The 14132-nt window shown below is 45.0% G+C and overlaps 1 protein-coding gene across 1 annotated transcript in view; it reads left to right on the top strand.

Moving 5' to 3' along the window:
* sspo (SCO-spondin) overlaps positions 1-14132 on the top strand; it is a gene marked incomplete at its 5' end in the record, with an annotated part of 130722 nt that overhangs the window by 101787 nt on the left and 14803 nt on the right. Inside the window, 7 exons of the mRNA XM_084033780.1 lie at positions 19-189; positions 472-599; positions 706-860; positions 5661-5707; positions 9897-10061; positions 12652-12863; positions 13954-14049. Of these exons, the coding sequence (XP_083889906.1) occupies positions 19-189; positions 472-599; positions 706-860; positions 5661-5707; positions 9897-10061; positions 12652-12863; positions 13954-14049 (974 nt within the window). The remainder of the gene's footprint in view (positions 1-18; positions 190-471; positions 600-705; positions 861-5660; positions 5708-9896; positions 10062-12651; positions 12864-13953; positions 14050-14132) is intronic.

The raw sequence follows: 14132 nt of genomic DNA, 5'->3' as shown, positions 1-14132 counted from the left end.
TCTTCTCTGTCTCTCCAGTGGGATGTTTGTTGAGCGAGTGGTCGTCCTGGAGCGAGTGCAGCACTGAGTGTGGTGGCGGGTTGACGATGCGCAACAAGACGGTCCTTAGAGAGCTGGAGCCTGGTGGGACGGCCTGTGTTGGACCACTTGAACAGCACACTGTTTGTAACACCAACAGCTGCCTGCCTGGTAAACACAAACACACATGATTAAATATATTTCTATCAAGAAATAGCATTCCTTGATTCCAGTTTAAAAAAAGGTGGTTGCCAAGTAACTCAGGAGCCTTTATCAGTGACATTTCCAACAAGTCTATTTTTAGTATGATCTAGTTAAAGGTGTGACCTCAATTGTGACAAATGAGACAATCCTTCTGAAGGAATAGATTGTAACAAGTCCATAGACGTCTGTATATTGAAAGATGTCTGAGACATGATGTCATTCATTATTGCATGTTGATTTGTGTTGCAGAGTGTCCTCGCGGGCAGGTGTTTAGTGACTGTTCAGATTCCTGTCCATACACCTGTGAGGACCTGTGGCCACACACGCAGTGTGTACCTGGACCCTGCACCCCGGGGTGCAGCTGCCCTCCCGGACAGGTCTCATCACCTCTTTGTGTAGTTGGATAGCTGTTATACGTGAAAGTATTTGACCCCCTATAATATTCTGGTTGGTCCTTGCCTTACTGTGTCCCTCATGCTGTAGGTGTTGTATGAAGACTCCTGTGTAGCCCGCACTGAGTGTCCCTGTTCACCGCTGTCGCTGCCACCTGCTTACCAACGCTGGAACATCAGCTCTGAGGACATCACAGAAACGCTGCTGCCAGCTGGAATGGCCATTCAGCACCTCTGCAACACATGGTAACACACAACACTCGCTTTCAACCATTCAGTCATGATTTGACTTTTTTAGCTCGCAGGGTGATGTAGTCATGAAGTAGTTTTGAGATTCTCAGCTCAGAGGCTGAACCCTCTCAGCATTATCCATTAAGGAGGGACCTTAGGGGACTTACGTTATTGGCCCAACCTGTGCCTGCTCTCAGATTTACAGTCTTGTCATATATTGAAAAGCTTATGACCATATTATCTTTAAAGTGCATACAAAAAAAGAAATACTGGTTCTGGTTTAATTTCACTGAAACACATAATGAATGTCTTGTTTATATTAAATTTGCATTACACTTAAATTTCCATGTGTTTCACGACATATGAAGACAGAAGAGTAGAGTTTATTTCTATTATTTACAACCTGCTGGAGCAGAGAGCACAAAGATCACCAGGAGTTGTGAGCATGCTTCACTACTAGAGCTGCTGCAGTTCATGCTATCTGCAAGCAGGTTGGTTTGAAAAACAGAAGCTTGTGAAGGGGAAGAGAACCTGATATTAAACTCTACTCCATAAATATCTTACTGGCCGCAGACACAGGTGATTACAAGATTAAAAAACATTCATTTTATAGCACCAGACTAAGTGGATGTGGAGTTATGGCTGTGTGCAGTCAGTGAGCTTGAACCTGACTTTCACTGAGCTAATGTACAAACTGAATGGACTTGTGCACTATGAGGATTGAAGCGTTTTTATTGAGACATCTAGAGTGAAGTGGCTTGAACAGTTTTATAAGTGTGTGCTTTTGCCTTTTAATAAATGGATTCCTGTATATTAATGTATTCATCCATCACCTTTGAAGAACATTACAGCACATTTGTAACAATGCCAATCTTTTGCTTTCCATTTTTGCTTTATTGCACAAAATGAGTTATATAGTCCAAAACCCAGAGATGGACAGAGTACTCGACCCCAGTACTTGAGTACAATACTACTGGTCAAAGTTTACTCCGTTACAAGTAAAAGTAGCTCAGTCGACATGGTACTCGAGTAAGAGTAAAAAAGTACTTGCTTTTAAAGATACTTACGTATCCAAAAGTACATGCTTTTAAATTTACTTTAAGTAAAAGTAAGAGTAATAGCAAATTTCAAATAAAATGAATAGTTCTAGGCTTAACATACAGTACAGTCACACAAGATAAGTAAAATATAATACAATACATATACCTTTAACTAGCATGACTAGATCAACATAATGGGCCCTAGTTTCGTGGCGCAGCGCAGGGTGGCGGAGGGTGGCAGAGCCGGCGTAATGCAAGTTTCGACCCGTGCAGCCTTGCGCACGGTCAAGGTACGTTCATTGTCTATGTGAAAAGCCGTGCAATGCATTCTGGTAGCGTCGTGGCGAATGTCGAGAGACGGCGCGAGTTGGCCGCTCCTCATTTGCATAAAGTTGAAGTCGAATCTACTTTATGCTACCTTCAGTTTGGCAGTTTGGTGGATCGCCTGCGCCAAGATGGGTGTGGCGGCGCAGCAGGGGGAGGCGTCACAGATTCAGCTTGGCATAGTGGAAGTTTCGCCGAGACTTCGCCAAAAGCCCGCCAGCTCCAACCTGGTCTACTCTTGGCGTAAGGCGCAAATAAAGTCCATTCATTCAAGGGGAATCACAGCTGGCGTAGTGGACGTCTGGCTGACCGGCATGCAGTGCGCACACGTCACCGAGACCTCACAGGCAGGTTTCCACAGTTCCAGGCACATTTAAATGCAATAAATAATCACAACAAACACTATTTAATGCAACTAATTGAATCAACACGTGAATTTATATCTATATAGATTCTCCCGTCACATCTGACGTCAGATCAAAGGCGGATGGCACGCGTAACGGAAACTCATCCTCTCGGACCAAAACATCTCCCTCTCTCTCTCCTGTTTTTCATATCTATCCACTGCTAATAAAATGCATCTAAAAAAATCTTTAAAAAAAATACAGCAGCTCGTGCCTGGTCTCGCGCCTCCGCAGTATGGAGAAACGCGCAACTTTGCTGCGAGCTGGAACCGGAGTTGGGGCTGCAGCTGGTCTGAGCGGCACGCGAGATCCCGGTGTCCCGCCGTTCTGGTGTTGGACGGGGAATCCGGTGCAGCTGTGGAGCGCAGATGATGAGCTGTGCACCCTGACCCTGTTTTGTGATAGACATGCCTAAAATGTGCCTACAATTTCTATAGTGATATAATATCGACATTATAATTATTATGACTTTACGCACGCACAGCACGTGATGTGCGTGGTGGGAGCGGCGGCGCTGCTTCTGTCATCGGGTTGTCAAGTGACGGAACTTGCACTGAACCTCCCCTAACGCATTAAAGGAGAGGAGAGGAGCTCATTTGATTGGTGAAGATCTGAATCGGCTGTGTTAATAGGCGCGTTTCAAATCATGCATGCACATGCATTTGCCTCACAAAACCAGGCATTCTGGGAAAAAAACACAAAAGCTGGTGATAACTTCCCTTTGCGACATGTCACATGACTTTAAAAACTTGCGGTATCTCCAGGGTGCCTCCCTCCGCATGCTTTCTGTGCAGATGGTCTCAAATAAGTGCGGACATAAGACACTCCCCTCAAAGTTGCCCTAGTTGGTTAGAATTACCACGTGGTATTTCCCACGTGAGAAAATTCCTCAGCCTCCGTCAACAACGGGACTTCAAATGCCTCGGCTCGAATTCGTCCGCGACGAAGAAAACCAGCGCCACTGGGTAGAACATATTCTTTGTGCAAAGTCCGTGAAGTTTCCCCTGGCTCGACAGTTTTTGTTATGTATATAATTATTAATTATAATTATTAATAGTTATAAAACTATAAATAATAATAAAAAAATAAATAAAAAAAAGTCTGTGAAGTGCACCTGTGTCCGACTTGACGTGGTGGGAACTTGACGTGTTTATGACGAGTTCCGGCGGATCCTCTCAAGTCTCGTGCATGCATCGGTGCACGAAACTTGCAAAGTCGAGGCGGACACACCCCGTCAGCGTGGCGCAGGTGCGTTGCACGCTGACTACACCTAGTCTATGAAACTAGGGGCCCATCGTATCTTACGGTGTTATATTGCCAGGGAAACTGCACTGTCGTAGCTATTTTCGATGCTGCATCGAACATAGCCCATCTACAGGCATCACAAACCCATAACTTCTGACTTCTGCTATGAGCCTGTCTGTTAATCAGGCATGCAAGGATGTTGTACGACAAAGTATGCATCCAGCTTATTCAGCCCAAAAGCAGCGTTCCCCCAGGATTATACTAGAACACCATTTCTCAGTAATAAGGCAAATGGATTAACTAAAGCAAAGCAAGGGGGTCGACAAATGTTTGGTGAGTGTTAATAACAAATAACGTTACGTTATGAGAGCGTTTCATTCGGCCATCGTTTCAAACCACAACACACACACACACACACACACACACACACAGCGCCACTTCCTACAAAATGTAGTTTTTGTGATCAACACACACTCACATTCTCACAACATGATGACATTGACCAAGACAAATAGAAAAAAAACATGGTGAAAGTCTGGTTAACTTAGGTCAACGTGTTTCTTTAAGTTGGACGTGGAGTTGTTGAAAGCAGAGATGTAGTTTTCCTTCGGCAAACACAATACACATTTGAAAATATATGACTGTTTGTCTGTGTCCATGTTTTTTACTCTGTAAAACTCAAACATGGAGTCCAGATAAGGCCAAGGATTTTCTGAAAGTTCCTCCGGATCATTATCACACTCAGTCTGAGACTCAGCCATTGTTGTGGTTTTGTGTTGACAAACACAGTCGAGAGCGTGGCTACTTTGGCGGTATCCTTATGGGGAGGGATACGTATTTCCGCTTTTACGTAGATCCCAGTGGAGAGCCTGCACTGTGATAGGGTTCCTTCTTTGACAAACACAGCTTGTGTCCAATAGTATTTAAAAAAAAAGAGCAGACCTGAAAGTAACGAGTACTTTTCAGCCTTTCTAGAAATTAACTTGAGTAAAAGTATTTGTCTTGGAAATGTATTCAAGTAAGAGTAATAAGTACCAAAGAAATCTAATACTCAAGTAAAGTACAAATCCTCTGGATATGTACTTAAGTACAGTACTTAAGTACATTTACTCCGTTACTGTCCACCACTGCCAGAACCTAAAACATGTCTTTAAACATGGTAGAATTAATTTGATTCCTATAAATATAAGTGTGCCACTTTTTGTCTGACGCAGACCTACTGAGGTACCCTTTAGCAACTCTATGACATGCACCAGGCTTTCAACTGCAACATGAACCCATTATGAGATTGTCAGAGCAACATACAGCAATATAAAGAGTGAGTCGACGCAGAGCGGGATGGTTACAACAAGCACTGAACTTTCACCCAGGACACCACGGTTATTGTCCTGTGTGAAAGTCAACATTGACTGAATTTACCCTCCTTTTGTTCCGCTACGTACATACTTAACTAATGCCAGATATATTTACCTCAATATCCCAAGTTATTTGACAGTGATATTTTGAAATTCAAAACATTGCTTCTCAAAACTCCTGACATTTTTGAAAGTGCTGTCGAGCATTGGCAAAGTCAAACTCTGCAGTCGACTACAATCCAGGTTGGTACTATTATATGAGCTGTAACAGATCTGCCATCGGTCTGGCGTACAGCAGACATGCTGTATGCCGGCTCGTCTTCCTCAGTGCTTTTGATACTCATTTAACAAGTCTGACGGGATCAGCCGTGTGACGTGATGGTTGCTTTGGTATCTCAGTGTATATATCATCAATAATATCAGCCTCGCTGATCCTTCTCTCTCCAGTGTGTGCCATAGAGGAGTGTTCAACTGCACGTCAGAGCTGTGTGAAGGTGAGTCACAGTTGTTCTTAATAAACACATTGCTGGCTTCATAAGGCACTTCTGTTTGAGCATTGCAGCAGCACTAATAATCTGAGGTTGAACGGTCAGAACCATGACAGACATGTCAGCCTGTCTATAGTTAGTAACAGCTGCTGCAACAGTTGGCTCAAACAACTGAGCGACACTCACAGCAGTTACAGCCCAACACACAATACCACCTTGAACTAGCATAGGGAGAAAGGCATGAAAGATTATGGGGTTTTCACTAGAGACTTAATGTGTGAATAGGAGGACCTGGGTGTAGTGAATGTTGAGTGACATTTTACAGAAAGCAGTGTTTAATTGAATTTAAAGGCAAATTCATGTTTTAAAATAAGAACTCAGGTTTAAACCTGGGAGTTCTTATTTTAAAATCTATTGATCATGATAACAGTTTACCCACCACCTCCAAAGTGGACATTTGGGAAGCAAGAACAATGTCGATGTTGGCCTCCTAGATGAACAGAACTTCAATATAACAAAAATCAAGTTGTCAGAAAACAATAAGTGATCTTTTATTTATACTGATTCTCACTCAGCAACTTAGTGATCAATGTAAATGCACAAAATGTTACATTAGTTACATTAAATACTATTTTCCTTTCTACACGGTGGTGTAGTGGTTAGCATCATAGCGAGAGGGCCCCGGGTTCGATTCCCAGTTTGGGTTTGGGTTCCTTCTATGTGGAGTTTGCATGTTCTCCTGCGATAGACTGGTTACCTGTCTGTCTCTACATGTCAGCCCTGTGATAGACTGGTTACCTGTCTGTCTCTACATGTCAGCCCTGTGATGGACTGGTTACCTGTCTGTCTCTACATGTCAGCCTGTGATAGACTGGTTACCTGTCTGTCTCTACATGTCAGCCCTGTGATAGACTGGTTACCTGTCTGTCTCTACATGTCTCCCTGTGATAGACTGGTTACCTGTCTGTCTCTACATGTCTCCCTGTGATAGACTGGTTACCTGTCTGTCTCTACATGTCAGCCCTGTGATAGACTGGTTACCTGTCTGTCTCTACGTGTCTCCCTGTGATAGACTGGTTACCTGTCTGTCTCTACATGTCTCCCTGTGATAGACTGGTTACCTGTCTGTCTCTACATGTCTCCCTGTGATAGACTGGTTACCTGTCTGTCTCTACATGTCTCCCTGTGATAGACTGGTTACCTGTCTGTCTCTACATGTAAGCCCTGTGATAGACTGGTTACCTGTCTGTCGCTACATGTCTCCCTGTGATAGACTGGTTACCTGTCTGTCTCTACATGTTAGCCTGTGATAGACTGGTTACCTGTCTGTCGCTACATGTCTCCCTGTGATAGACTGGTTACCTGTCTGTCTCTACATGTCAGCCCTGTGATAGACTGGTTACCTGTCTGTCTCTACATGTTAGCCTGTGATAGACTGGTTACCTGTCTGTCGCTACATGTCTCCCTGTGATAGACTGGTTACCTGTCTGGCTCTACATGTCAGCCCTGTGATAGACTGGTTACCTGTCTGTCTCTACATGTCAGCCCTGTGATAGACTGGTTACCTGTCTGTCTCTCTGTCTCTACATGTCGGCCCTGTGGTAGACTGGTTACCTGTCTGTCTCTACATGTCAGCCCTGTAATAGACTGGTTACCTGTCTGTCTCTACATGTCAGCCCTCTGATAGACTGGTTACCTGTCTGTCTCTACATGTCAGCCCTCTGATAGACTGGTTACCTGTCTGTCTCTACATGTCAGCCCTCTGATAGACTGGTTACCTGTCTGTCTCTACATGTCAGCCCTGTGATAGACTGGTTACCTGTCTGTCTGTCTGTCTCTACATGTCGGCCCTGTGGTAGACTGGTTACCTGTCTGTCTCTACATGTCAGCCCTGTGATAAACTGGTTACCTGTCTGTCTCTACATGTCGGCCCTGTGGTAGACTGGTTACCTGTCTGTCTCTACATGTCTCCCTGTGATAGACTGGTTACCTGTCTGTCTCTACATGTCAGCCTGTGATAGACTGGTTACCTGTCTGTCTCTACATGTCAGCCCTGTGATAGACTGGTTACCTGTCTGTCTCTACATGTCAGCCCTGTGATAGACTGGTTACCTGTCTGTCTCTACATGTCTCCCTGTGATAGACTGGTTACCTGTCTGTCTCTACATGTCGGCCCTGTGGTAGACTGGTTACCTGTCTGTCTCTACATGTCGGACCTGTGGTAGACTGGTTACCTGTCTGTCTCTACATGTCGGCCCTGTGGTAGACTGGTTACCTGTCTGTCTCTACATGTCGGCCCTGTGGTAGACTGGTTACCTGTCTGTCTCTACATGTCGGCCCTGTGATAGACTGGTTACCTGTCTGTCTCTACATGTCGGCCCTGTGGTAGACTGGTTACCTGTCTGTCTCTACATGTCTCCCTGTGATAGACTGGTTACCTGTCTGTCTCTACATGTCGGCCCTGTGGTAGACTGGTTACCTGTCTGTCTCTACATGTCAGCCCTGTGATAGACTGGTTACCTGTCTGTCTGTCTCTACATGTCAGCCTGTGATAGACTGGTTACCTGTCTGTCTCTACATGTCTCCCTGTGATAGACTGGTTACCTGTCTGTCTCTACATGTCGGCCCTGTGGTAGACTGGTTACCTGTCTGTCTCTACATGTCAGCCCTGTGCTAGACTGGTTACCTGTCTGTCTCTACATGTCGGCCCTGTGATAGACTGGTTACCTGTCTGTCTCTACATGTCGGCCCTGTGGTAGACTGGTTACCTGTCTGTCTCTACATGTCTCCCTGTGATAGACTGGTTACCTGTCTGTCTCTACATGTCAGCCCTGTGATAGACTGGTTACCTGTCTGTCTCTACATGTCAGCCCTGTGATAGACTGGTTACCTGTCTGTCTCTACATGTCAGCCCTGTGATAGACTGGTTACCTGTCTGTCTCTACATGTCAGCCCTGTGATAGACTGGTTACCTGTCTGTCTCTACATGTCTCCCTGTGATAGACTGGTTACCTGTCTGTCTCTACATGTCGGACCTGTGGTAGACTGGTTACCTGTCTGTCTCTACATGTCGGCCCTGTGGTAGACTGGTTACCTGTCTGTCTCTACATGTCGGCCCTGTGGTAGACTGGTTACCTGTCTGTCTCTACATGTCGGCCCTGTGATAGACTGGTTACCTGTCTGTCTCTACATGTCGGCCCTGTGGTAGACTGGTTACCTGTCTGTCTCTACATGTCTCCCTGTGATAGACTGGTTACCTGTCTGTCTCTACATGTCGGCCCTGTGATAGACTGGTTACCTGTCTGTCTCTACATGTCGGCCCTGTGATAGACTGGTTACCTGTCTGTCTCTACATGTCGGACCTGTGGTAGACTGGTTACCTGTCTGTCTCTACATGTCGGCCCTGTGGTAGACTGGTTACCTGTCTGTCTCTACATGTCGGCCCTGTGGTAGACTGGTTACCTGTCCAGGTGTACCCTGGCTTCGCCCAATTGTAGCTGGGATCGACCCTGCGACCCTGAATACAGGATAAAGCGGTAGACGATGGATAGTGAACAGCATTACTGCAGTCAAGTCAGTTTTGCAATTGGGAAACTTGCAGACATGAAGCATCCTCTCACATGTGCTACTCTTTCTTTTATGTGCACATAAGCTACATTGAAAGTGAACCACAATCTCACATTTAACCACTGTGTGCACATGAATACAGCAGGCATGACCAACAGACATAATGCATAGAAAAATATGAGGGTAAGGGCAGGTTGATAATCATTTTCCTTAAACCCCAGGTTCTGTCTTTTGAAAAAGGAGGAATAACACAAACATATGTGGTTTTTGTGTGTCAGCCCTTTGTCTTGCTTTCTCCCTAATGCCCGATTTTGCTGAAACGAAATCTAAAAATATAACAAGCTGCCTTTGGGGAGGCTTTGTCCCGAAATTTACACATTAATGAATCTTATGGGTTTTTTCCATTGCCAGTTTCAGCATTATTTCTAGGCAGCGGTGCTGTTAACAAATGGCTTTAATAAAAAGCAATGTGGGCTTATTATCTGTAATTGTACTTCTACTGGCGCTAGCTGAGGAATAATGCTCAGATGGCAGCTCTTTTCTATATAGTGCTTTATTGCTGCTGGTAAATGAATGTAAACCCATCAGTGACCTCCGTGTGTCCATGTTCTTCTCCCGTCCCCTGCAGTGGACTGCGAGTGGTCGAGCTGGTCCCAGTGGAGTCCCTGCTCAGCAAGCTGTGGTACAGGGCAACAGAGCTCCACCAGAATCATCTTGCAGACCAGCCAGTATGGAGGGGCCCCATGTGACGGCCCTGGCCACCGCACCACAGCCTGCGTGGCCCCTGACTGTGGTGAGTGAGAAGGGAGATAGGGGAGGCTTTATCGATCGTTGTGGGACATAAACTGTGACTAAGCAAAGGCCAATATTGTAACCGTTAATTGAAGTACTTAGTTGAATATTGACAGAGTGCTCGTCATTTCATTTAGAACTTTGTTTGTCCCCTAAGGGGCAGTTGTTCCGGTAGCAGTGAAAATAGTAATAACACAAGATCAAAAACACTCACAAGCATTTAAATACAACATAGGATAAAACAAAGTGGAAACCAGAACTGAGAGATGCAGTGGATGGATGGACAAACAAAACATCGCTGTGAAGCTCAGCTTCTTATCGAATGTGATGCCCAAGAATCAACGGTGTCTACATCCTGATCATTAATTGTTCTGTTGACAGGGTTGGAGTGATGGAGATCAATACACACCCCCTTGGTCTGTCACATTTAATTCCAAAGGCCTTTCTGACACCAACTTAAAACTAATGTGAAAAGGACCATGGGACAATAACTCCTCCTTCAGCAGACTCAGCATTGTGGTGGTGTTCAGTCTGGCTGTGGCAGCGGTTGGTGTACAGCATGTATAGGACAGGAGAGAGGACAGCGGTGGGGAGAGCCAGTTGATGTTGAAGTTAGTCCAGACTAATGTCCCATTCAGTCCCACTCTCATCTTAGTAAGCTTCAGGTCTGTAGCCATACATAGACTAAGGTTAAGGTGGCTCTTGGACCCTCTGATGACAGAACACAGAATACAGCTGCCAGTTTTATCGGGACCAGGGCTCGTTCTAGCTTGATACTGTTTCAAAGTATTCACAACATGCTGTATTGAAAAGAAGGAGATCTATAAACTTGTCTCAGTGGGTTACGTTTTCAAAAAGCAGTTCCATTTCTAAACTAATATATATATTAAACTGCTGAGCCGGAGCTAGACCTGATGATCCTTTTCTTCACTTGAATTTCCTTTTTGGAAAACATTTAGCTCAGAGAAGTGACTTCGCTTAATTGCACAGTTCGATACTTATGTGCTGACCACTTCTGTGTGTGTGTGTGTGTGTGTGTGTGTGTGTGTGTGTGTGTGTGTGTGTGTGTGTGTGTGTGTGTGTGTGTGTGTGTGTGTGTGTGTGTGTGTGTGTGTGTGTGTGTGTGTGTGTGTGTGTGTGTGTGTGTGTGTGTGTGCGTGCTTTGAAGTGACAGAACGGGGGACCGTCATGCAGCCTTGTTATCTCAGACCTTGAGCTGGACAGATTGGGAGTGTGTGTAATGTAATGCCAATTAAAACTAGTCATTTTTGGAGACTTTGTTTTTTAGAATAATGTGAATTATGCTCCCATGAGTAACACACATTTTTATTGTCACTGATTATATGTTAAGGGCTGGGATTTGGACCAGAAAATGCAGGAGACCATTGATGAGAGGAAGTTCAAAGTTTTTATTCCTCTTAGCACAAAAAACACACAACACCCTACTCCAAAAAAAGGAGGGCAGAGGCAGGAGGCAGGCAGGCTGTCGCGATGAGTGAGCAGGTGACAAAAAACTGGTAGAGCTCACGCAGGACGGGAACGTAATCATCTGGCAACATGGTGAAGTCATGACAGGGTTTAAATGGAGGTGTGGTGATTGCTTGAGATGCTAGCCAGGTGTGTCTGATCTCAGTCTGGGAAACAAGCCACGCCTCCTGCCCCGACCTGAAACAGAAAGCAAAAGGGGAGGGGGAAAACAGAGGAGCAACAAAACCCTAGACCATCACATTATAAATGGCTGGTAAATGTGGAACTCAAAGACTGCTCATTTCCACAGTGATGTTTGATGTGTGTAGACGAATGGAAGATACTTGTATTCACAGTTGATTTTAATCTCTAATTAAAGCCCCTGAAGTAGACAGGACTTCTCTACAACCTCATCACACACAACGATCAATAAAGCATCCCCCGTTTACGGCAGTGTGGAACCTCAAGCTTCAAGTTGGCTTAGTCCCCCCGTTCTCTTCTAAACCTGCACATGAAGTTGACAGTGTTAAAAAATATTAGAACAACTTTTTTTTTATTAAATCAACTTTCTTGAATGAATATAACTCACCTTTTGTGTTGGGCAGGCGGGAGAGTAAACTGTTCTTGACCACAGTGAAAATGTTGTTTCCAAAGCATGTTTGAAATTATTTTGGTTATCTTCTTTCAATTAACTTTGACTTTTAGACTTATTCTTGTTCTGGAGTTATTTTAAAAAGACATTTTGATCCCTCAATCCTACAGCCACCGCTGGAATACTGATATTAGCCTACGACTGTGGAAAACCGGCTTTAAACACAATGAATAGACATGCAAAACAACAAAGTATCTTAGTCTCTTATTATTGATTTAGTTTACTTGGTAAGCTATGATTGGTTGGGGGAGGGGTTAAACGATGTAGTAATTGGTGTTGCATGTTATTTCCTGTGGTTCTAAAATGCTTGTAGAATCTTAAATGAGAGAAACACTGATCCAATAAATGTCATGCTGAGTAATGCTTTACCTTCGTGTCCACTTTTTCAATTCCCCCTCTCCATCTTACCGTCTTCCTTTCTCATCCTCCCTCCGTTTTTCCATGCCCCCCTGTCCTCCTCTCCCTCTTTCAGCGTGTCCTGACGGGGAGCAGTGGAGGAGGAGCGTGTCAGAGGAGGTCCCGCTGTGCGAGCGGAGCTGCCGGGACATTTATTCCTCCTCTCCCGCCAACTGCAGCCGCTCCAGCGAGGGCTGCGTGTGTCAGGAGGGGCTTTACCGCAACACCGGGGGGGTTTGTGTCATCCCCGCCCTCTGCCCCTGCCATGACCAGGGCATCCTGTGGGAGGTACACACACACACACACACACACACACACACACACACACACACACACACACACAGCAAACAGTCTCTGCTGCCCAGCTAACTTTGCAGTCTGTACCCAATGTGCCTGCCTCATCGTGTCGTGCAGTTGAACCTTCCCATCAGCTTGCTGTTTATGCTCCCTCCAATTCATTCCCATTGTGTTATTTACTCATAACGAAGGGCCTATTAGAAGATGAGTGACATGCCCCACGGGCCACATTACACCACAGTGCCTCTCCAGCCCTCAGCCTCATCAATTATGTAGGAAGTGCTGTAGAAAGCCAGCACTGGGAGCACAACTAGGCAAGCCTGCCAGGAATTATTTATGAAGAAGGGGATATTATAGGATTATAAGAATTAATCATAAACTGACAAGAGGTCACATCCCCCCTTGATCTTTCTTCTTTAGGCTTTCCTCCCTCTTTGTTCCTTTCTCCCTTCTCCTATCCCTCAGCCCTCTCTCTCACTAGTCCCTCTTCTGCTTTCATTACAGGAGTCTTGTTTAATGTCTCGCCTTCGCCAACCCTTTTCTTTTCATCCCCATTCACCCCTGTCTTTCTCTTCCTCTCTCCCTTCATCTCTCTGTCATTTTTTATTCAATGTGTCACTTTCTTATTGCCTGTCTCCTCTGTTTCTCTCTCTGTCTGTCAGCTGGTCATGACTAATGTCCATATAAAGACCCTGTATGGTTTTCCAATCGACTGCCTCATCATTATTACACCAAATAGCTTGTTGTTACCCACAAAGGCACTCCCCTTTGCAAGGGTATTGTTAATGATTTCTATAGCTAACTCACACACAGAAAATACATAATGTAGTCTGTATTATGCATTGCTACAATTACAGCATCATAACAGGCCACCATCAAATAAATTATGCACAAGGGTGCAGCCAGAGCTTTACTGGGTTAGATCCTGAGCTATGACAAGTTGCACTTTCTCAAACCTGCACCGACCGACTCCCAGGATGTGAGTGTGGAGAGACAGACTAGCCGGCTGTGGAGGCATCATCATATTACCTGCATTTCTAAAGTCTAAAATGCTGTGCGTGTGTTTTTGTGTGTGAACCAGGCAGGATCAGAGTGGGAGGAGGGCTGTCTCTCATGTCGTTGTGTGAACGGGGAAAAACTGTGCCAGTCAAGATGTCCACCACTCCACTGTGATGAGGTGAGACACCAACGTGGCATCTGTCTGATTGTGTGGTTGAACTTAAATTCAATTAAATGGAAGTGTCAGTTTTTGGCTTATCC

Source organism: Eutrigla gurnardus, assembly GCF_963514095.1.
Source record: "Eutrigla gurnardus genome assembly, chromosome: 18".
Lineage (NCBI taxonomy): Eukaryota > Metazoa > Chordata > Actinopteri > Perciformes > Triglidae > Eutrigla > Eutrigla gurnardus.
The sequence above is the reverse complement of the archived record's forward strand: the minus strand, read 5'-3'. Positions and strand labels throughout refer to the sequence as shown.